This window comes from Rhincodon typus, chromosome 7 (assembly GCF_021869965.1).
Source record: "Rhincodon typus isolate 14 chromosome 7, sRhiTyp1.1, whole genome shotgun sequence".
Taxonomy (NCBI): Eukaryota; Metazoa; Chordata; class Chondrichthyes; order Orectolobiformes; family Rhincodontidae; genus Rhincodon; species Rhincodon typus.
Window position 1 is genome coordinate 87,008,391 of NC_063338.1, and position 25,807 is coordinate 87,034,197.

The window sequence follows — 25,807 nt, forward strand, 5'->3', positions numbered from 1 at the left end:
CATTTTACCCGGACGTGGCACTCTGCAAAAAGATAGCACCCTGCTTTGAGAGCAGGGTCCTGGAGGCATTGCCGCACATGGGACTTCGTCCTATCACAACGGGGTTCACAACACCAGACCATGCTAGCTTAGCCTGTGGTTACCTCCCAGAGTAAAGCATTCTTAGCTGTCTGGAGGAATGCCCAATGACCTTCTCCACTCCACTCATCTAAGTGTTGCCATCCTCTCCCTGATCCCTCACACTCACTCTTTCTCTGCTCCTGAACCCATCTCCCACTGAGGCGCAGGCTCTACTGTGATCACTATTGCCTGCAACATCTCCCCCACTCGCCCTCACCAATCCCAATACCCAACACCAAAAATGAGGGCACGCTGTCTGTGCTACTGACTCGCTTGCTCAGGACATCGCACTGCCAGCACCAAAAGTAAGAGCTGTGCCACTCACTGTCATCTTGGGTAATACCTTCGCCTCCCTCGTTCCAGTAGCAGAACAGCCCATAATTGGTCAGAAAGTGTCATGGTGGGTGGTGTGCTGCCCATCATCTATGAGGAGAGAATTCTGCCATTGACTGCCCCAGGAAGGCACTGGACCGATATTGGAAACTGCCTTTGATTTATTGTGCCAAGGACCTTGAGCGAAGTCCAACTCCTTTGATTTGACTGAAGTTTGCTGAAAACCATGAAGAACTTCCTGGATTTTAATCTCTGTGAAATGGAAAGGCAGGGCAATAGCCTGGTATCTCTGGTTGACAGGGCAAAACACAGAAAACATCACAGTAAGTCAATGCAAGGCAGGGATGCTGTGAACATCCAGGTGGATTCAGAGTCAGTGAGCATCATGACAGTGAGCAAAGAGCCCAGTGATACAGCCTGGGCCAGGCGTAGATTAATTGAGTCATACAGCATTGAAGAAACCCTTCGATCCAACAAGTCCATGCCAATCATGTTCCCAAACAAAACTAATCCCACATGCTTGCTCTTGGCCCATATTCCTCTAAACTTTCCCTATTCATGAATTTATCCAAATGTCTTTTAAACATTCTAACTGTACCTGCATCCATCACTTCTTCTGGAAGTTCATTCCACACATGAACCATTCTCTGTGTAAAAAAGTTTTCGATCTTGTCCTTTTTAAAACTTTCTCTTCTCACGTTAAAAATGTGCCTCCTAGTTTTGAACTCCCTCAACCTAGAGAAAAGACCCTTGTCATTCACCTTATTTATGCGCCTCATCTATGCAACGTCAGTCAGGTCACCCCTCAAGCTCCTAAGCTCCAGTGAAAAAAGTCCCAGTCTTTCCAATCTATTTTTGAGTCTCAAACCATCCATTCCTAGAAACATTCTGGTCAATTTTTCCATGAGCTGAGTGTGTGTACTAGAGCATGCAGTTTCCTTGCCACAGCAGTACATTGACAGCTACTGATATAGCCAGTGAGAGATCACACTAAACCTCACTGACAGAAAATCTCCATGAACCTCAACAGATACTTAACCAAGAAAAGATCATTTTCAGCCCAAAGTGGACAGTTAGTCCAAATCCAGGTTGGTTTCACACTCTAGATTGTGACTACAATACAGGCACAAAAAATGAAGCCAATAATCTTTCTCAATATTTTGTTTTCAGTTTGCAATTAATTGGAATGTTAAGCTAATCAAATAATTGTTGAGAGTTGTAGTTGGTGGAGTGGATTGTCCTTAATGGTAGGATTGTTTCTGAAAATAGATTGCAGACTAATTTCCAGCCATTGGTTTAACCACAGGAAATCCTTATTTTGGGGCAAATCAAATACACAAGGACGTCCAAGTGTTTACCGTTCCTACTGAGCAAAACGTCATGTTGATGCAGTATGGTATACACTGCTGATCCAGAAATGGCTATGCCACTGAGTGTAATTAAGGCAGAGATAAATAGTTTCTTGATAAGTAAGGGGATCATGGGTTATGGGGAAAAGGTGCTAGAGTGTGGTTGAGAAACATATCAGCCGAGATCAAATGGTAGAGCTGACTCGATGGGTTGAATGGTCTCATTCCGGTTGTATGTCTTATGGTCTTTTGGGCAGGACCAGACTTAACATAACACAAGAAAGCCAAGATTTTCAATCAGCCTCTAATGAGCCTAGCACTAGTGGGAAGAGTCAGAGAAAGGGCACATTTACTGGATAGCCTATCCAAATTGCTTCCTTTGAAATAATTTTGCCAACTGCTACGTTCCCCCCTTTCATTGTCTTCGACATTATTTTTATTTATTCAGTGGGTGTGGGTGTCACTGGCAGGGCCAGCAATTGCACAGACCTAGTTGCCCTTGAGAAGAGAGATAACAAGGTGTAGAGCTGGGTGAACACAGCAGGCCAAGCAGCATCAGAGGAGCAGGAAGGCTGACGTTTCGGGCCTAGACCCTTCTTCAGAAGGTTTTCTTGTTATCTCAGATTCTCCAGCATCTGCAGTTCCTGCTATCACTGCCCTTGAGAAGATACCTTTTTGAACCACTGAAGTCTTTGGGGTGTAGGTGTACCCACAGTGCTGCTAAGGCTGGAGTTCTGAAACTTGACCCAGTGCACTGAAGGGATGGTGATATATCTCCAAGTCAGGATGGTGAGTGGCTTGGAGGGGAATTTGCAGTTAGTGATGTTCCCACGTATGTGAAGCCCTTGCCCTTCCAGATGAAAATGGTCATGAATTTGGAAGGAACGAAGGAACTTTGGTGAATTTTTGCAGTGGATCTTGTAGATTTTACATGCTGTTGCTACTGAGCATTGGGTGGTGGAGGGAGGTGGTGACAATCAAGTGGGAATCTTGGACTTTTGTTGCAAAAAAGAGAGAGATTTGCATTTGTGTAGGACCTTTGACTTCCTCAGGATGCTTGCAAAGACAATTAATAATTCTTCTGAAGGGTAGTCACCAATGTAATGTGGGAAATGTAGCAGCCAGTTTGCTTAGCAAGCTCCCCATAGGCAGCAATTTGATAATCGTCAGATCATCTGTCTTCGAGATGATGGTTGAGAGCTACCTATTGGCCAGGTCACTGTTGTATGGGGATGTAAGTGTCTGAAAGGTTCAGTGTTTACAACTGCCTTAAACATCACCACTACATTTATGTTATGTGGATTTGTTAGCAGAATGAAAACCAAAAGAACTGCGGATGCTGTAAGTCAGGAACAAAAACAAAAGTTGCTGGAAAAGCTCAGCAGGTCTGGTAGGATCTATGAAGGGAAAATCAGAGTTAATGTTACAGATTCGGTGACCCTTCCTCAGTTCTGGGGCAGTTCTGAGGAAGGGTCACCAGACCCAAAATGTTAACTCTGATTTTCTCTTCATAGATGCTGCCAGACCTGCTGAGCTTTTCCAGCAACTTCTGTTTTTGTTAGCAGAATGGTTTAGTATCTCAAAAGAACAAGACCTAACATTCAGCTCATTCTCATGGACTCTCAATAATGTCTGTTATATTAATGTATGCTGGAAATAGTTATTAACGTGCAATTAACTACTTCTTGTTCAATACATGAGTCTCTTCTAGATACGAGTAAGTGGGTTTCCTCTACCGCTCGAGATTAAACAGACAAGAATGATAAAGGACTTGTCATAAGAGGAGTAGTTGAGGACTCTGGGTCTGTTTTCAATGGAGTTCAGAAGGATAAGGGGGTTCTGATTGAAACTTAAGAATACTGAGAGGGCTGGATAGAGTGGACATGGAGAAGATATTTCCACAAGTAAGAGAGACTAGGATCCCAGGGCACCACCTCAGAATGAAGGGTTGACCCTGTACAATTGAGAAGAGGAGGAATTTCTTCAGTCATAGGATGGTATATCTCTGGAACTCATTCCCACAGAGGCTGTCAAGGCCAGGTCTTTGAGTGTATATAATACAGAATTAGATAGGCTCTTTATTAGTAAAGGAAACAAGGGCTATGGGGAGAAGGTGGAAGAATGGGGCTGAGAAACATATCAACCCTGATTGAATTGTGGAATAGACACGTGGGCCAAATGGCTTAATTCAATGTGTTATGGTCTTATGGACAGGGCCAGACTCAATATGACACTAAGAAGCCAAGAATTTTAAATCAACTTCCAATGAGCCAAGCACCAGTGGGAGGGTGCTGGATGCAAAGGGAAATTTGATGGCAAACCTGCCTCATGCTGAGGTGTAGACTCAGTATGACTGCACATACAATAATGACTAGGGAGGACATTTCCCCCAACCTCACCAGAGGACCCGAACTGGCACCCTCCCTGATCTGGTGATCCCCAACTACTGAACCCAACCCAGCACCTGTTCATTCACCTGCTGTACCCTCACCACATGACCTAACCCAACCCAGCATACCTGCTCCTCTGACGCTGCTTGGCCTGCTGTGTTCATCCAGCTCTACGCCTTGTTCCCCCAGCATGCTACACTCGGTTGGACCCAACCTGATACACGCCACCCCCAACCCGGGACATCATCCGACCTAACCTTGCATTCCCATCTATCGTACTCAAAACCTCCCAGCCTGACACCTACCTGATCACCCCCTAGCAGGGTTCAATTTTTCCAACTCAGCTCAACCCTCCTTAAATGGTGAATCACTTTCCTTGCCACTTTGTACTCTGCCTTCTTGGCACCCCATTCAGCTTATCACTTGATATCAGGCCCTCCATCCATCTTACATCCTACCCAGCTAACACCCTAACCTCCCTGCATCCTGACACCACACTTACCTTTTATACTTTTAGTTTAACAGTAGCTGTCAAAATGGTTGTTCAGACCCTCAAATCTCAGAGAATCGTGGCTGACAGAAGTGAGCAGACAGTTCTAAGAATAAAGAATATATACAGAACTGTACATCACAGGAATGGCCCCTTCAGCCCATGATGTTATGCAGAAGGTGACACCAAATTAAACTAATCTCTTCTTCCTGCCCTTGGTACATACCCCGCCTACATTACATATTCATGTCAAGCAAAAACAAAGTTGCTGAAAAAGCTCAGCAGGTCTGGCAGCATCTGTGAAGGAAAGAGCAGAGTTAACGTTTCGGGTCCGGTAGTGACCCTTCCTCAGAAGTGAGGAAATTCTGAGGAAGGGTCACCGGACCCGAAAAGTTAACTCTGCTCTTTCCTTCAAAGATGCTGCCAGATCTGCTGAACTTTTCCAGCAATTTCTGTTTTTGTTCGTAGTTTACAGCATCCACAGTTCTTTTGGTTTTTATATTGCGTATTCATGTGCTTATCTAAAAGTTCCTTAAGTGACCCTATCGTATCTGCCTCCACCACCACTCCTGGAAGCACATTCCAGATTCCTACCACTCTGTGTCAGGGAAGCTAAAATCATGTCTGATACAGCCTTTAGTGGAACCCTCTCACAGAAATGCAAAGCTATCTTCTTTCATAAAATAAAAGTGCCAGAGAGGCAATCTGTGAGAGATTACCGCTCAACAGAAAATCTGGCCAGTTATTCCGACTTTATGACGAGTTTTATTTCAGTCAACAGACTAGACAAAATATATAAAATCCAGTAAACTCAATATGTAAGAGCCAGTTGTAAGTACTGACAGATTGGTCTCAGGGCACGTTGCCGTGGAATGGAAACTAATGTGTTTAAAGGTCATAATTGTACTACTTGTAATTCTGAAATATAAAAAATATTCCTTATTACGATTTTATTAATGAATCTCATGAATATTAAGCCATGGTCAGAATGATTGGTGAAAATAATTTGTAGTCATATATTGTATCAATTATATGGCTTTAAATGTTAATGCAATTGAATATGTGTTGAAATTATTTTTATCAAAAGGAAAATTAGCAAAGGAACAAGTGATCTTAGGGGAAACATAATGGCAGAGCAAACATTTTCTGCGCGCTATAGTTTTCCTGGAGTTGTCATAGTGTCATACAGCACGGAAACAGACCTTTCACTCCATCCAATCCGTGCAGAACACAATCCCAAGCTAAACTCGTCCCACCTGTCTGCTCTTAGCCCATATCCCTCCAAACATTTCCTTTTCATGTACTTGTCCAAAAGTCTTTTAAACATTGTAACTGCACCCACATCCACTATTTCCACAAGAAGGTCATTCCCCATAGGAATCACTCTGTGTGTAAATAAATTGCCCCCCAATTCTTTTTTAAATCTTTCTCCTCTAACCTTAAAATTATTCCCCCTAGTCTTGAAATCGCCAAACCTAGGGAAAATACACCTGCTATTCATTTTATCTATACCCCTCCTGATTTTATAAACCTCTCTAAGGCCACTCCTCTGCTCAGTCAAAAAAGGTCCCAGCCTATCCAGCCTATTTTTATAACTCATACCCTCCAGTCCCAATCACAACCTGATAAGTCCCTTCTGAACCTTCTCCAGTTTAATCATATCCTTCCCATAACAGAGCAGCCAGAATTGCACACAGTACTCCAGAAGAGGCTTCACCAACATCCTACACAGCCATAATGTCCCAACTCCTATACTTAATGTCCTTAATGTAAAAACTAGTTATGGTACCTTTAGACGTAATGTGTAATGATGCAAACAGAACTGATGTTTAGCTTGCAAATGTGCATCAAAATCAAGGCTGCTAACGTTGTCCCATTGTGGCAAGATTAGAAATAAGACACATACAAGTGAGTCTTGTTAAGTTGAAAGTTGGGCTGAGTTGGATTTATAAACCCTTTACCCTCCAGGTTGAGTAGAAAATACAAAATTCTTACAGGACTCAACAGGATAGATGTAGCAAGGGTGTGACCCCTTGGCTGGGGTGGAACAGCAGGTAAGGAATCCAGTTTGTGAGGCTCTTGAGTCACTTTTACACAGATCAGGAAAGGACACAGATGTCCCCCTGTCAGAGGATAAGTATGTTCTCAATTATATGTTGCACCTCAAATTAATGGCTTCTTTCCAGGTGCCCAGAGATTGCAAATTTAACCAAGGCTTCAAACATCTTACAGTTTGAGCTCAGTATCATACGTGGAATTTACCCCTCCCAAGAGGTGGCAAAAAGTGACCTTATTGAGGTTCATAAAATCATGAGGGGCATAGGTAAGGTGAATGACAAGAGTCTTTTCCCTAGGGTGAGGGAGTTCAAAACTAGGGGGCATATTTTTAAGGTGAGAGGAGAAAGATTTGAAAAGGATGTGAGGGGCAACCTTTTTTATGCAGAGAGTAATTTGTTTGTGGAATGAACTGCCAGGGAAAGTGATGGATCCAGGTATAGTTACAATGTTTAGAAGACATTTGGATAATGAATAGGAAAATTTTGGAGGGCTATGGGCCAAATGCAAGCAAGTGGGACTAGCTTAGTTTAGGAACGTGGTCGGCGTGGACTGTTTGGATCAAATGTCTATGACTTGAAGCAGAAATAATTGGATGAGTTCGCCCTGGATATTCATCTCCTTCTCTTCCTACCATCAATTAATAGCTACCAAATGGCTTCAGCTCACCATGTGATTACCTAGCTTCCGAATAGATGAGAACAATGACTAGTTTTACTCTAGGGGAAACAGAACAGCTCTCACCTTCTGAGGAAGGGTCACTGGACCCGAAACGTTAACTCTGTTTTCTCCTTCACAGATGCTGCCAGACCTATTGAGCTTCTCCAGCAACTTTGTTTTTGTTCCTGATTTACAGCATTCGCAGTTCTTTCAGTTTTTAACTCTCGCAACAGTTTGATGGACCTCCATTGTCTACAATCTTGAGACAACAGAGGCATTGATGCGGGACAAGGGTGTGACCTCCCCATCCCTTGCCTCTAACCCTCCTAAGCCCATATATCCCCGTGACTCCAACCTTGAAACAAGGAGGTAAAAGTCTTGTTGTCACTGGATTTCCCAATGAGTAGACCTCAACTGGCAGCCTTCAGCACCTAGAAGGTTGCCGGCCTCTTCTTGTTCAGCAATGTCTGGCAACTCCAAGTGTGGAGACCTGAGAGAGGCTGAGAAATTCATCTGCAGTCATCTATCAATTCTTTATCAGCTGGTTAGCCTGCAATTGAGTGAGTTGTCTTGGCTGTAGAGCTGAAGAGTTAGTCTTCTGCTAACAGGGCCATGCCCACACTTAGTCAGGAAAAGGGGAAAATTCTACCATTTGATGTTTTTTGCAAGTCCAGCCCATTAGTTCGAGCAGTCATTAGTTTCATTTTTTTTCCCACTCCCTCCACATGACAAACCACTTTATTCTATATTCCATAATATTATTTCGCAAATAGAGCATTTTAATCAGATTTCTCTTTATTAATGACTATTGCTGTAACACATCAAGCTCCCTAACATTATCAGCGTATGGAAAATTTCATTCTTGAATCCACAAAGTGAAAGTTCTCATTATAAATCTGTGTAATTCTATACCAGTCACTGGTTCCTAAAAGGCATTTGTGGGTATTTCTGATGCAGAACTAATGCTTTAAAGTTCTCTGAAATATATGAAGCATTAAATTTGTTAATGAGGTTGACTGAAGGAATTAAGCTGACCATTGTTTTACACTCAGTCTTCATTCAACAGTTCAATGCACACAGTATTCAAATACTTTCTTTTTAATTCCTTGTTTAATAACAGGGTTAGTAATTCAGAGATCCAGATTAATATCCTGGGGATATGAGTTCCCTGTGGCTGATAGTGAAATTGGATTTACTGTAATAAATCTGGAATGAAAAGCTAGTCTAAACCATTGTTGATTGCCACAATACCCCTTTGATTCACTAATGCCCAGAAGGGAAAGGAAATCTTCCATAATTACCAAGTCTGGATGACAGCAGAATCACAGCAATCATAGAATCCCTACCTTGTGGAAGCAGGCCATTCAGCCCATCAAGTCGACACCGACCCTCTGAAGAGCATCCTACCCAGACCTATCCCCTTACCCTATCCCTGCAATCCCCATGGCTAATCCACTTAGCCTGCACATCCCTGTGCACTATGGGCAATTTAGGATGGCCAATCCACCCTAACCTGCACATCTTTGGACTGTGGGAGGAAACCAGAGCACCCGGAGGAAACTCACACAGACGGGGAGAATGTGCAAACTCCACACAGACAGTCACCCGAGGGTGGAATTGAACCCTGGTTCCTAGCACTATGAGGCAGCAGTGCTAACCACTGAGTCACCGTGCCGCTAACGCAACAGGCTCCTAAATGCCCTCTGCAATGGCCTCGCCAGCCACTGCAATGTCTGATAAAAGAAATTAATCTGAACACAGCCAAGGCATCAGAAACAACAACTGCATACGCATTCTTGTCACCCGTGCAAAGTCCTTCGTACAAACATCTGGGAGCTGGTGCCAAAATTAGGAGAGCTATCTCACAGACTCATCAAGTAACAGCCTGACATAGTTGTTCTTGTGATATCATACTGTACAATGTCCCAGATGTCACTATCACCATCCCTGGGTATGTCCTGCCCAGCAGAGATGGAAGCACAGCGAGGAGAGTGTCTCCCTGGGATTTTTAGACCTCATTAAGTCTCATGGCTTCAGGTCAAACATGGGTAAGGATTCTTCTCATTGAATAACGCACCCCACCTCCATGTGTAAGTTTGACCCACTTACATTTTCAGACCAGTATGTGTTACAGCACAAAGGAACTCACTCGGTCGTCCATGTTCTATCTTTGTACACTAACACAAGTCTTTCCCTAAAGCTCGGCAAACTTTTTGTCTTCAATTATATATCTAATTTCCTTTTGAAAGTTCTGATTAAATCTGTTCCCACCATGCCTTTTGCCCTGCAGAAAGAACTTTTACTTCCTGAGGTTTCCCGCTGAAGGAAAGTGACAGAGCTGCACCGCCCCCCCCACTTTGGCGTTCACTTTTACCATTGGCTTTCATTGTCTACTGGACACTGCTGTGCGGTGTGGATTATCAGAAAGAATGCAGCCTTGCTTTTCTGCAATTTCCTATCGTGGATCTTAAGAGCAGATTCGGAGACCCAACATTCAGTGGACCGTTATCACAACTCCCCAGTGATTCCTTTTGTTTTTAACCAGGCTGTGAGCTGGACAAGGGGAGTACTGTATGTTGGCACAACAAACACATCCTGTAGAAGTGAAAAAGGTGCATGTTGTCTGTAACACAGCACGGTTGCTCAGTGGTTAGCACTGCTGCCTCACAGCGCCAGGGACCTGGGTTTGATTCCAGCCTCAGGTGACTATCTGTGTGGAGTTTGCATTCTTTCTGTGTTGCCGTGAGTTTCCACCGGGTGCTCCGGTTTCGTCCCACAGTCCAAAGATGTGCAAGTTAGGTGGATTGGCAATGCTAAATTACCCGTAGTGTTCAGGGACGTGTAGGTCAGGTGCATTAGTCAAGGGAAATGCATGATTATAGGGTAGGGAAATGGGTCTAGATGAGATGCTCATTAGAGGGTTGGTGTGGACTTGTTGGGCCGACTGGCCTGATTCCACACTGTGGGGCCTCTGCATAAAAAAAGAAACATTCTGCTGAGAGAAAAGCAGGAACTCACATTGCAATTGTGAGATGATTTGAATATTAGAAAATTCATGACAAACATAGAAGACAATTTTCCTTGTGCCCTCCCTAACATTTGTGGTAATATTGATGAAATATATTTAAACCTGAAACATACTGAAAGGATACTACACATTTTTAAAAATATTACCAGCACGCATATACATTTATGAAATAAAATTGCATTTAACATACACATTTCTTAAAAAAGTAGGAAATAGGGGTAAGTGTCAATTTTGTATCTAAACCTTGTTGAGACAGAAAACCAAATTACTTTCGTTTTTAGACAGAATTTATTGACAACTCAGTCTTCCAGGACTTCCCATCCTCCACGGTTACAGGAACTCTCTTTCTCTCTCTTTCTCTATATATATATATAAATGAAATATATATATAACTCAGCAGGGTTTTTGTGATGCAGTGGTAGTGTCCCTACCTCTGAGCCAAAAGGTCTGGGTTCAAGTCCCATCTTCTCCAAATGTGTGAAACATCTGGATGGGTTGAATTTAAAAAAGAAAATCTGCATTAGCAAACTCGGCCAGGATTCTTGTAATAGAGTGGTACTTGTCCCTACGTCTGGACCAGGAATTCCGGTTTCAAGTCTCACCTGCTGCAGAGGTGCATCACAATGTCTCTGAACAGATTGATATAAAATATCTACTTTAACAAACTCAATGTGATTAACCAGACATGAACCTGCTCCAATATTGAAAAAAATCATGACGAATCCTCAACCTGAACTTCATTGGTTCCCCGATTTCCTGATTCTCTTTGAGTTCAAAGGTCTATCCATCTCAGCCTTGCATGATGATGCAATGTCCACAACCCAATGGAGTAGAGAATTCCAGATATATACAAGCATTATCATGAAGGCATTTCTCACCACAGTCCAAAATACCTCTTAATCTGAGACAATGTCTCTTTGGTCCAGGACGTCCTGATTCACCAGCACCCCTGTCAGAATTGGCGCGTTGGAGACGAAACATTGTTGAGATAATTTTATTCAAAGCTAGTGTGGAAAACTGAAGTGACTGGTTTGATCAGTCATTATTTACCATATACTATTGTTCCTTTCACGGAATTCAATGGACTACAAAATCAAACTTATTGTCCGTCCTCCCTGGACTGACCTATCCCCTTCCTAACTCCCCACCTACACTCACCTTTACTGGCTCCATCCCCGCCTCTTCGACCTGTTTGTTTCCTCTCCACCTATCCTCTCCTCTATCCATCTTCTATCCGCCTCCCACTCTCTCCCTATTTATTTCAGAACCCCCTTCCCCTCCCCCTTTTCTGATGAAGGGTCTAGGTCCGAAACGTCAGCCTCTCTGCTCCTATGATGCTGCTTGGCCTGCTGTGTTCATCCAACCCTGCACCTTGTTGTCTCATAAATTGATATATTGAATTGCAAACCTCTGCATTTCCATTTCTAACACTGTTTCTCAGAAGAGTGTTTTTAAACTTGTAGCTACAGTGAAATAAACCCTTTACAAATGGACTGATAGTTTGAAATTGTCAATTTGATTTGATTAGATTTATTATTGTCAAATGTACCGAGATACAGTGAAAAACATGGTTTTACATGCTATCCAGACAAATCATACCTTACATAACTACATAAGGATAATAGAACAGAATGCAAAATATAGAGAAGATTCAGAGAAAGGTCAACTCTAATATATGGAACGTCCATTCATAAGTCTGATAACAGTGGGGAAAATGCTGTTCTTGAATCCGTTGGCACATATTTTCAACTTTTGTATCTTCTGCCCGGTGGAAAAGGGTAGAAGAGAGTGTAATGGAGTTAGGAGGGGTCCCGAGCTAGTGGGAAGTTCATACAGAGTCACTAAAAGGAAGGCTGGTTTTTATGATTGAGTGGGCTGCATTCACATCCAAAAAGGATGCTTTCTACGGTGTATCTACAAAAATTGTGCTGTATTTAGGTGATTGCAAATACTCTGCAGGATGGAAACAGGAAAAAGATCAGTAAAGGTATTTCAGTGAAATGGTTTGTTTGAATGTTATGATCTCAGCCGATATTACTACCGGACAAGTCAAATCCCAGAATGAAATCTGAATTCATAGATCATATGTTGTTCTTTTCCTTAATTTAACCTGACTGTCTTTCATAGAATCATACATTGCAGAAGAGGTTCTTTAGCACATTGAGTCTGTACTGTCAAAAATATACCATTGTCGACACTAGTCCCAATTCTCCACACTAGGCCCATAGACTTGAACAATATGATACTTCAAGTGCTCATCCAAGTATCTTATAAATGTTCTGAGGTTACTTGCCTCAACTACCCTCCTCCCCAACCCCAGCTGCACATTCCAGACCCCCATCATCGTCTAGATGAGAAGAAACCTTTCCTCAAATCCTGTCTAAACCTCCTGCCTTTCACGTTAAAAATGTGCTCCATTGTTAGCAACACTTCGACAAGAGGAGCAGCTGCTTTCTATCCACCCTGTCCATGCCCCTCATAACCTTATACATTTCTATCAGGTGCCCCATCAACTCTTTCTGCTCCAAAGAAAACAACCCGAGCTTATTCAGCTTATTTCACAGCAGAAATGCTCCATTCCAGACAAACATCTTCATGAATCTCCTCTTTAACTGAAACAAAAGCAAGTCAGGCAGCTAATTTGGTTTTAACATTGAAATAGGTTTATTACACAAAAGAAATTTTAAAATGTAAACCAAGTTATCTATATATAACACAGTATAAAGTATTTTGAGTACCCAGCCAAACAAAACCTCATCTACTCACCAACATCATCATGTCGCAGTTAGAAGCTCTTAGTTAATCAAAACCTGGAGAAAATTGCCTTCCATAACAAACTTTTGGGTTGACTTAACTGCTTCTTCTCAGTTCTGCTTCTATGAACTGTGAAACCTTTCCTTTTGACTCATGCAACTGAGAGCTCAGACTTTCTTACCTGTGAATAACCAATACTGATTTATAACCAAACACTCCTGGTGTGGAAGTTTTCACAAACTGGAACTCTTACACTGAAGTAACATATTCCCTTAACTGCTCTGAACAAGCTCTTTCTGCTTTTCTAGGAGAAAATATTCTTTCTTGTAACTTCAGTCAGGTTACTTTTGAATGGAATTCAACACGATGTTAAAAAAGACTGGCTCATCCTATCTTCTGTTAAGCGAATGGCTAAATGTTAGTTTTCCTCCTATTGTAAAACTCCACGATACAAACCAACTACCCACTGACACTTCAGGAAGACACGCATTTCATGACAATAATATGCAGAGCACTTAGGAGAGGAAAGACACAAACCTAATACAGTATGATGTCTGATTTTTTGAGTTCATGTCCTGAGCTTATATTTGCTTGAAGTGATGATCTAATTGATAAGTTTAAAATAATTATAGAAATTGACAGGATAGTGTTAAGACCAGGTCTTTTTATTTTTGTACTTTTTAGAATTAGAATCATAGAATAATAGAATGCTACAATGCGGAAGGAGGCCATTTGGCCCCTTGTATCTACACTGATCCTTCAAAGAACATCCCACCCAGACCCACCCCCGTCACCTATCCCCATAACCCTGCATTTCCCAAAGCTAATCCACCTAATCTACACATCCCGGGATGCTATGGACAATATAGCATGGAAATGAGAAAGAACTGTTTGAAAACCAATATTTTAAAGAATTGCTGCATGTTTTGGAAAGCAAGTAACCTGAAACTTACAGCAAGCAATGTGTAAACAGCTGTTTGAACAAGTAGGTATTGAAATGGTTTCAGTGAATTGGAGCTGAGGTGTTCTTTGTACAACTGCAGCAGGGTGGCAACAAAAGGTTGTTTGCTCTATGGATTAATGACGAGTTATCCATGATAAATGCTTTATGCTTGCCAGAAACTAAGATTAGCTCTCAGGTAACTGAGCAGCTGGGAGCAAGCTAGAGAGAAACGTGTTTTCATCTCCACTGGCACAGGATGCATCACTGTTCTTTGGCATCAAAATCTATTTTTCCAATCTGAAAGGAAACAGTTCAGTTTTCCTTCAACAGTTGTTGTAAGCTATGACTTTCAAGTGATAAGTCAGAGAACTTTTACAAGTGAACCAGCTCCTTGTGTCCTTTAGAAACCAGTTTAATGATCCACAAGAAAGACAACTGATAAACAACGTTTTGACCAGCTCAGGAATCATAAGGATCATCTGAGCACCCATGAAGGGGTGGGGTCATGGGCTTGAGGTTGGAGGTGGGGGTGGTTGGCTCAGTGGATTAACTCTGCTGTGTCACAATGCCAGGGACCCAGGTTTGATTTTACCCTCAGGCAACTGTCTGTGCAGAGTTTGCACATTCTCCCCCTGTCTGTGTGGGTTTCCTCCAGGTGCTCCGGTTTCCTCTCACGGTGCAAAGATGTCCAGGTTAGGTGGATTAGGCATGCTAAATTGCCCCATAGTGTCTAGGGTTGTGCAATTTTGGTGAGTTAGCCATGGGGAATGCAGGCTTATGGGGATAACAGGTGGGAAGTGTTGTGTCTAGGTGGGATGCTCTTCAGAGGGGCTGCATGGACACCCTATAGGAATTCAATGAAGAGGAATCACTGAACTGTGTTCCCAGGTTTCCTCTGCTCATAATCTACTTTTCTCCTGTTTGTTTGTCTGTGTCTGTGCATAAAAGAGGGAGCTTTTCAGGAATTATTGCTATAATCAGTTGTTTCGCATTCCAATGGTTTATAATTGTTTACCTGTAGCTAGATTTTAATAGCTCATAATAAATAGTAATTCTTGTTGCATATAAAAACCTTGACCATGCTTTTCATCAACTCGTGCTTGAAAATCAGGTAAATTGGGGAATTTTAATCCTTATTTTAAAGTCTGTAACTTCTGTGATGATTCCAGGAGTAGTTGGGCTTCATTTTCAGCATGCTACCCCAGTGAATTGTGCGAATAGATAAAGAGAAGCTATTTCCTCTGGTGAGGTGGGACCTGGGATTGGTAGTTAACAAGAGAGCATTGCCTCAAGTATTACAGCAAGGTCATTCATGTGTGATGTAAGGCAACATTGCTCACTGATGCGAGTTTGGGTTCTGCCAGGGCCACTCATTACAAGTTTGTTTCAGACATGGAGATTTCTGAATTCCAGAGATGAGGTGGGACTGATAGCCCTTGATATCAAGGGCTTATTTGATTGAGAGTGACATCAAGGAGCCCTAGCAACACTGGAATTAATGGGTATTGGGGGAAAGCTGCTGACACATAGGAAGATGTTTGTGGTTACTGAAGGTTAGACATCCCACTTCCATTGCTTCAGCCAGGGTAATGACCTTCGCTCAACCATCTACAGCTGCTTCCTTAGTGACATCAATGACCTTCCCTCCATCATACGGTCAGAAGTGGAGATGTTTGCCCATGATTACACAGTGTTCAGCAACGTTTGCAACTCCTCAGATACTGAAGCAGTCCCCATATTCAAATGCAACAAGATCTAGACAGTACCCAGACAAGTGGCAAGTAATATTTGCACCACACACATGGCATCCCCGGTAAGAGAAAATCTAACCACTGTCCCTTCATATTCAACCCTGCTGCCACCACTGAGTCCCTCAATATCAACATCCTGAGGGTTATCATGGGCTAGAAATTCAATTGGATTTACCACATAAACATAGTGTTGACAAGAGCAGACAGAGGGTCAGAACACTGTGACAAGTAACTCACCTCCTGACTCATAGAGTCATAGAGATATGTAGAACAGAAAGAGACCCTTCGGTCAACTTGTCCATGACGACCAGATAATTCTAAATTAATTTAGTTCCATTTGTCAGTATTTGGTCCATATCCCTTTAAACCCATCCTATTCATATACCCATCCAGATGTCTTGTAAATGTTGGAATAGTATCAGCTTCCACAACCTCCTCTGGCAGCTCATTCCATGCATGTACCACCCTCTGCAGGAAAATATTGCCCTTTAGATCTCTTTTACATCTTTCCTCTCTCATCTTAAACTGTTGTTCTCTAGTTTTGGTCTCCGCTACCCTGGGAAAGACACCTTGGCTGTTCATCCTATCCATGCCCCTCATGATTTTATAAACTTCTACAAGGTCCAGGAAAAATAGCCCCAAAGCCTGCCCAGTATCTACAATATACAGGACAGGAGAATGATGAAATACACCCCACTTGCCTGGAAGAGTGCAACTCTGCACAAGAAGCTTGAAACCATTCACGTTAAATCAACCCTCTTGATTGGCACCACATCCATGAACGTCTACCCCCAACACTCAGGAACAGCAATATGTACTATCTTCAAGATGTACTATGGAAATTCACCAAGATCCTCAGACAGCACCTTCCAAAGCCAGGACCACTTCCATCTAGAAGGATAAGGGCAGAAGATATACAGGACTACCACACCTTCAAGTTCCCCTCCAAGCCACTCACCATCATGATTTGGAAATATATCGCACTTCCTTCAGTGTCGCTAGAACAAAATAATGGAATTCCCCCCCCAACGACATTGTGGATCAACATGCAGAACCTGGACTGCAGTGGTTCAAGAAGGCAGCTCACCACCACTTTATTGAGGGCTCGTGGAGATGGACAATAAATGTTGGCCAGCCAGTGACACCATGTCCTGTGACTGAAGAAAAAATTATACTTCAGAGAAAAGGTTGTGAAATTTTGAAACTCTGGTCTCAAAAGAGCAAGTGAAACTGTTGATTATTTGAGAATCTCAAAACCAGGAATGATAGATTGTTTTTAGTCAAGGGTATTATGTATAATTGCGGCTATGATACAGATCAAACGCGACCTAATTATGTGATCAGATGCTAGAGGCTGAATGGACAACTCTTGTTTCTCTGTCCTTTTTAGAAACCCAGTTAACACTTTTTGTTCTCTTTCACTCTTTACAATTTAGGGCTTAAAACTGTAATTGCTTTGAATGGAGACCAGACAATCAAGTAGCAAACAGTTAGCTCTTACATCTCCATTTATTCAATAATTCTTCAGTGACCAACTAGGATGAATAACACGACTCTGTCCAAGCTTAAAGGGAAATTTGCATAGAATCTTGTTGTAGAACTGATTAGAAATAATTCTTCACATGTTGAAAGGATGAATGAATATTTTATAGTTTTCATAATGAAAGAGATAAACTCTTAAAAATAAACTCAAGGCCCCAAAGACTGTTCATCTCAATTTTCATACCAGTATACATTGTGCATTCTGCTTATTGAAAATTGATGAGCTCATCTAAGAATGGAGGCCTCATATGCATTACTACACAAAAAAAATATTTTTGTCTGCAAGCACAGTAATTATTTAATCAAACATTTCGCTTTGATGTATTTATTGACACCAGTCTTTGAATATATCATGGTATGGAAGAGATGGAGTGAGTTCAAGGACCTAACCATCGCGTCTATGAGCTCTTGAAGTTGTTGCCTGTATATTTTTAGATTAGTGAGGTTAATGCTGTGGCTTTGTGTTTTGTTTAGGTGTCTTTTTTTTTTACTCTTTTAACAGAAGACAAGACTTGGACAGTGACGCAGCACAACAACACAGAGCTAACCAAGGTCCAAGGCTCCAGTTCTGGCAAGCCTCACCTTGTGCACTTGAGTTACACAGCCAACTCAGAACAACTGCAAGCCATGATCAACAACATGGACTACTGTGAGCAGGAAGTGTCTTACCATTGTAGAAAGTCACGCCTTTTAAACACACCTGGTAAGTTCTAGGACCAAGTTGTATGGAATTACTTGCCGCAGAAATGTATTTTATGAAGTTGTATTAATGACAGTGGCGTGGAAAACTGAGTCAAGAGCAATTGCTTTAATGTGGTTTTCTTACAATGACACACTCTGTCTCTACATATGTATATAAATGTATACATGTATATATCTGTTGCTTCTTAGTTACAATATACTGAATTGGCAGAGGAGTGACATATGTGTAATATTGAAAGGGCACAGAATTTGATTCTACTCAGTTTTTTTTGGACTTACGTGCAAAGCTGTGATCATGTAATGCTTGAGGCTTGTATTCTTTGAAATATAAAAGGTTATGGTGTGATTTGATTGAGAGTTTCAGGATTTTGAAAAGCATTGACAGGATAGGTGGGAATTTCTGCTTGCAGGAAAGTTTAGAGTCCTAAATGCCTTCCAGAAGTGAGATCAAGGAACACTTCCTCGTGTAGTCGTTGGTAGAATTGTGGAAAACATCTCAACAACACCTAAAAACAATAGACGCTATCACAATGAACAATTACATCCGCCACTGAAGGTTAGGAAGGTCATGTTGCCATCTCCACTTCCCATTCATCTGTTTGTAAACAAAAGTTAATGCATGGATTTCAGATAGAATATGGCTCAAGGAAGAAACACTTTTTTTTGTGGAGATGGATATTCAGATCCATTTGCGGAAATTGTTTCAAGATTCTGTTAAAATTGGGTGGTGATGCGAATTGACTTTTCCATAAGAATGTTGTGGGTTGATTAATTTATAATGTGCTCAATTGATTTAGAATGACATGGATTGATTTAAATGTTATGATGGAATTTGTCACAGTTATCACCATTTTTGCTTCCCATCCCATTTTCAGAATTTCCTACCCGGAATATAGGAACAGTAAGAATTAATTTATCTCAAACCTTGGATGAAATATATTTGTGTTTATTTTGTTCCTTTTTAACATTTGTATATCTGTTTGTTTACTGTCAGAAGGATAAACCGATAAAACTTGCAAGTGGCAGAACCTGGTCCAGCTCGTCTGGAAAACCTCAAAATGGGTCTCCAGTACGTTAATTTCCAAGAATTAATATACGTTTGTACTTTTTTTTCTCTGTGTTACTCCTACGTCCTAAAACAGGAGGACTAATCAATTGAATATGTGGCTGGTAAATTGGTGCAGGAAGGATAGGACTAGATTTTTGAGGAACTGGTTCTGGGGCAGGAGGGACCTGTACAAAGCTGAATAGATTGCATATTAATGGGACTGTGATTGATATCCTCAGAGGGAAATGTGCTAGTGCTATTGGGTTGGCTCAAGCTGGCTTGACAGGGGTAATGGGAATCTGAGTGGAAACCCAATTTGGAAGAAGGCATGTCATAATGAGTCTAGAAGATAGTAGAAACAAAACCAAGCAGTGAGTATGCCTTGAAAATGGAATGATGTCAAAAAGTTAAAGGAATTCCATCTGAATGCATGCTACATTCAACAAAGTAGACAATATAAAGATATAAATAGAGATATATGAGTTACCAATGTAGAAACATGGCTACATGGTGCTAGGACAGGAAACTAAATAGTCGAGGTTGTTTGATGTTTAGGAAGGACAGTCAAGAAAGAACAGGAGGTGAAGTTGTGCTGAGAATAAGGATGTGATAAGTAAAGTCCAGAAGAATCAGTGGAATCTGCTTGGGTAGAACCAAGAAACAACAAGGGCAGCAGAAATTGGTTTGTGTTATTTACAGGTCACCAAATAATAGTGGCAATTTGAGACATGACAGTGATCAAGAGAGATGCATGTCGCATAACGCAGTTATCGTGGGTGACTTCAATTTGCATATAGACTGGGTAAACCAAGTGATCACTAAAGGTGTGGAGGCTGAGTTTCTGGAGTGTGTTAGAGATGGTTTTCTTGAGCAGTATGTTAATGAACTAATTTGAGGTCTTGCTGCTTTGTTTCTGCCTGTACTTTAGAGAATGACATATTAATATTTCTACTCAATACTAAGAAGAAATGTAACAATTAGCTTTTAACTTTGTTTCTTTATTTTTCTACATTGTACCTAAGATTTTGCACCTAGGTATCTTTGTATCTAAAATGGCGGCGGGAATGGCAACTTTGTGTACTTGTCACTGCATATACTCCTGTACTTCATGTACTTGAGTACATCTGATAACAAATTCTAATTGTAATTCTAATATTTAGGATCTAGGATTCTGTAATGAATAAGAGCCACTTTATAATCTTATTGTGAAGGAAATTTTAGGGATGATGACCACAATATGATAGAATTATACAGTATGTTTGAATAGTGAAATCATTTAATCTGAAGCATGAGAGTTAAATTTGAGTAAAGGCATGAAGTGCAAACCTTGTGAGGTGATCTGCCAAAATACATTGAAAGACGTAACTGTACGTGGTAATGGATAGCTTTCCTTTAAAGAACTTTTACATGACTAGTAGCAGCTATATGTTCCTTTAAAGTGCAAAAATCCAAAAAGGTCAGTCAACCATGACAAATAAAGGAAGCTTGGGAATGTATAAGATTGAATGAAAAGGCCTATAAACATACCAGAAATGGCAGTATTCTGAGCATTGTGAAGTTTATAGAATACAGGAAAGTAAGACTCTAACCCGGACATAATCAGGAAGGCTAATGGAATGTTGCCCATTATTTCAAGAGAGTTGGAGTGTATGTCTTACTGCAGCTATGCAAGGTGCTGGTGAGACTGCGTCTGGTGTACTGTGAGCAGTTTCAATCCCTTATTTAAGGAAAGGTATTATTTCATTGGATGTTATTCAAAGAAGATTCACTAGGATAATCACTGCTATAGAAGGATTGTCTAATGAGCACAGGTTACTTCAACTGATGCTAGATCAGTTGTTCATTCTGAAATAAATTTTTGCTTTGTTCAGCAAAGGTATTAAGGAGTTTAGGCCAAAGACAGGGATATGGATATTGGCCAAAGATTAGCCATGATCTCACTGAATGGCAGAACAGACTTGAGGAGTTGAATGCTCTATTCCTGTTCCTTTGTTCCTATGTTCTACTCACTGGAATTTAGAACAATGAGAGGTGATTTCATTGAAATGTATAGGATTCTTAAGGGGCAAGACAGGGTAAATGCTGACAGGATGTTTCCTCTCATGGGAGAGTCGAAGGCCCAAGGGCAGTCTTAGAATAAAGATGCACCAATTTAAGACTGAGATGAGGAAGAGTTTCTTCTCTCAGTGGGTTATGAGCCTTTGGAACTCCTTGCACACAAATCTGTGGATGGAGTTTCCTTGTGTGTATTTAAGGCTGAGGTAGATATCTTCTTGATCAGCAGGGGAATAAGGGGTTATGGAGAAAGGGGAGGCAAGTGGATGTGAGGAATGATGGATCAGCAATGATCCTATTGAATTAGTGGAGCAGACTCAAGGGGTTAAACAGCCTACTCCTTTTCCTTTGCCTTATGGTCTAATGGAGGACTGAAAAACTGATAAGCAAAGGGAGAATAGAATCTGAATGTAATCTTGCAAAAAAAAACTTTAAAGGCTCATACAGGTATGTAAAAAGAAAACATTTGGCTAAAATGAATGTGGGTCCATCGCAGTCAGAGTTAGAAGAATGTATAATAGTGAATAGACAAGTGGCGAGAAGCTAAGTTATTACTTTGTGTCTGTTTTCACTCAGAACAGGACTAGCAGTCTCCCAGAATTACAGATCCTACTGGTTCAGGAGAATGAGGAGATGGAGGAAATCAACATTAGTAAGAAGAATGTACTGGCAAAAACTAATGGTGCTCAAAGTTGATAACCCCCAAGGACCTGATGGCCATCATCCAAGAGAGTTGAAGGTGGTGGCTATAGAGAAAATCTATGTCTTGGTGATTATCATCTAAAATTCTATAGACTCTGGAATGATTCTTGCGGATTGGGTAGTAGCAAATGTCATATGATTACTTAAGAAGGCAGCGAGGGAGAAAATATCGAACTACAATTCTGTTAGCCTTACATCACAGAATCATAGAATCCATGCGGTGTGGAAACAGGCCATTCGACCCAACAAGTCGTCACCGACCCTCGGAGCACCCCACCCAGGCCCATCCCCTTATAACCCACCTACATAGCCCTGAACACTATGGGCAATTTCCTATGGCTAATCCACCTACCCTGCACACCTTTGGACTGTGGGAGGAAACCGGAGCACCTGGAGGAAACCCACGCAGACACAAGAAGAATGTTCAAACTCCACACAGACAGTCACCCGAGGATGGAATGAGTAGTAGGGTTAAAGCTAGAATCTATTAGAAAGGATGTAATGAATAGACATTTGGATAATAACAATCTGACTGGATACAGTAAACATGGTTTTGCAAATGGGAAATCAGGTTTGACGAGCTTGTTGAGGTTTCTTGACAATGTTGCTGACAAAATTGATAAAGAAGATCTGATGGATGTGGCAGAACTAGGCTTTCTGAAGGCTTTTGGTAAAGTTTCCAGAGGAGGCTGGATAGAAAAATGAAAGCACATGGGATAGGAGGTGATGAACTAGCATGGATTAATGATTGGCGAACAGACAGGAAACAGAGAGCAGGAATAAAGTTGTTTCTTTTGAGAAGTAGGGATTTGGATGAAAGGTCACTGGACACAAATCATTAACTCTGTTTGCTCTCTACAGATGCTGCCAGACCTGCTATGTTTCTCTAGCATTCTCTGTTTTTGTTGGAGTAGGACTAAATAGATCATTGACAGGTTGTTCCCAGTGGGGTACCACAGGGTCGTTGCTTGGGCCCTGCTCCAGTGACTTGGGGGTGAGAATCAAATGCGATTTTTCCAAATTGCAAATGATATAAATTTAAGTTGAATGTCTTGTGTGAGAATGACGTAAACTGGCTTCAGGAAGACATCGACAGGCTTGGAGGACGGAGGGCATGAACATATTAATTGGAATCGAATGTGGAAAACTTTGAGATTATCCATCTTGGGAGAAGAAACGGATGTGCAGAGTATTTCTTAAATGGTAAAAGGTTGACAAACATGGATGTACAAAGGAATCTAGAGACTTGGGTGCCCTTGTCGATAAGTTACTGAAGGCTAACATGCAGGTGCAGCAAGCTATTCAAAATTAAGAGAATGTTAGCCTTTCATGCAAGAGGAGTTGAGTGCAGAAATTGTGAAGTCTTGCTTCAACAGTATAGGAGTTTGATTAATCTGGACCAGGAGGACTGTGGAATGCAGTTTTTGTCTCGTTATGTCAGGAATGGGATCATTGCCATAGAGGGAGTGCAACAAAAGTTCACCAGACTTGTTCAAAGGATGGCAGGACTGTCCTATGAAGAGAAATTGGGAAAACTGGGCCGATATTCTCCAGAATTTTGAGGAATGAGAGGTGATCCTGTTGTAATTTACAAAATGCTTAAACACATAGATACAAGTAAGATGTTTCCCCTGGTTCAGAAGTCCAGAACCAATAGGCATGGTTGGAAAATAAGGGAGATGCCAGTTACCTTCAAGATGAGGAGAGTTTTATTAACTCAAATGGTTGTGAATCTTTGAAATTCCCTACCCCAAAGGACTGTGGAAGTTCAGTCTCTGAATATTTTTAACGTAGAGGTTGATGGATTTCTGATTAGCCAGGGAGTAAAGAGGTATGGAGGCTGGATAAAAGGCATAGAAATATTTGACTAGCCATGATCATATTGAATGGTGAGATAGGCTTAATTCCGATATAACTAATAGCTGACCAGGTTGATGGGACAAATGGCCTGCTCCTGCTCCTACTTCTTATAAAGCTAGGATCTTACAACGTTCAGAAGGGCTCACTAACCTAAAATTTTAACTTTCTGTCTCTCCACTGATGCTATCTAACCTGTTTTATATTCCAGCACTTTATCTTTTACTTATAACCACGTTATACCTTTTATAATGCTCAGTTTTACAAAAAAGTCTATGTTTGTATAATGGATTGTCTATGACAAATCATGTAAACATTGAGAATGTTTTCATCTTTGGCCTTTGGAAGCTGGAATACCTACATAATGGAAAGGTAATTCAATAACTAAAGTATTGCTCCTCAAAGTGAAGCAGAAAAGGGTTAATGTTGATAAGGATGTCTGAGCTGTGTGATTTTCAGTATGTATACAAATTTTCTCTATCCCGCTGAGCTATAATTATGCTTATCTAGCATGATTCCAACCAATTTAAATGTTCTATACATAGCACTGTCCTCTAAATCTTCTTCAGCATACCTTGTTACAATAGACAGTTTTATGAAGGGATGTGAGTGAAAATATTTGAAGTAGGCCTATAATTGGACTGGCCTTTAGAATTTGCTGGAGCTTGTGGTGAACATTTCACGCACCTCCAATATACTGATACAACGCACGTTATAATTTTCTGGTTGGGTAAGTAAAATTTGGTTTATTTTCCTTACATCCAATGTCAGTTTTTTTAAAAAAATTCAGTTTTAGTACTACAATTGCAGTTTTTATGTAACCTTTACATTGCTTAATTAATTAATTCAGCAATTTGTTGGATTATTTGTTTCCTTTGGTCAAAACACACAAGCACAACAAGATCTGGACATATCCAGGCTTGGTCTAACAGTGGCAAGTAATATTCATACCACACAACTGCCAGGCAACAACTAACTCCAATAAGACTCCTTGACGTTCAATGGTGTTTCCATCCCTGAATCCCCCACTATCAACATTCTTGGGGTTACCATTGACCAGAAACTCAACTGGATTTGCCACATAAACATAGTCATTACAAGAGCAGGTCAGAGTATAGGAATATTGTGTCAAGTAACTCACCCCCTGACTCCACAAATCCTGTCCACAAGACACAAATCAGGGGTGTGATAGAATACTCCCCGCTTGCCTGGATGGGTGCAGTCCCGACAACACTCAAGAAGCTTGACACCGTCCAGGACAAAGGAGCCCACTTGATTGGCACTGCATCCACGATCACCGATGCGCTCCACCACCGACAGTCACTGGCAACAGTGTGTACTTTGCACAAGCTGCACTGCAGAAATTCACCAAAATTCCACAGACAGCACTTTCCAAGTTCACAAACACTTCCCTCTAGATGGACAAGGGCATCAGGCATATGGGAACACCACCACCTGCAGATTCCCCTCCTACTCACTCATCGTCCTGACTTCTGTCCCTACTTAATTCACTAGGTGGATGGTTGCTAACCACATTCCTGTCCTGACTGCTTTAGAACATAGAACATAGAACATTACAGTGCAGTACAGGCCCTTCGGCCCTCGATGTTGCGCCGACCTGTGAAACCAACCTGAAGCCCATCTAACCTAAACTATTCCATTATCATCCATATGTTTATCCAATGACCATTTAAATGCCCTTGAAGTTGGCAAGTCTACTATTTTTGCAGGCAGGGCATTCCACGCCCTTACTACTCTCTGAGTAAAGAACCTACCTCTGACATCCGTCCTATATCTATCATCCCTCAATTTAAAGCTATGTCCCCTCGTGCTAGCCATCACCATCCGAGGAAAAAGGCTCCCACTGTCCACCCTATCTAATCCTCTGATCATCTTGTATGTCTCTATCAAGTCACCTCTTAACCTTCTTCTCTCTAAGGAAAACAGCCTCAAGACCCTCAGCCTTTCCTCATAAGACCTTCCCTCCATACCAGGCAACATCCTAGTAAATCTCCTCTGCACCCTTTC

General features: G+C 41.4%; 1 protein-coding gene across 1 annotated transcript in view; it reads left to right on the plus strand.

Moving 5' to 3' along the window:
- LOC109930579 (contactin-associated protein-like 5) overlaps positions 1–25,807 on the plus strand; it is a 1,093,911-nt gene that overhangs the window by 682,549 nt on the left and 385,555 nt on the right. The window contains exon 13 of the mRNA XM_048598831.1: positions 17,918–18,118. Within this exon, the coding sequence (XP_048454788.1) occupies positions 17,918–18,118 (201 nt within the window). The remainder of the gene's footprint in view (positions 1–17,917; positions 18,119–25,807) is intronic.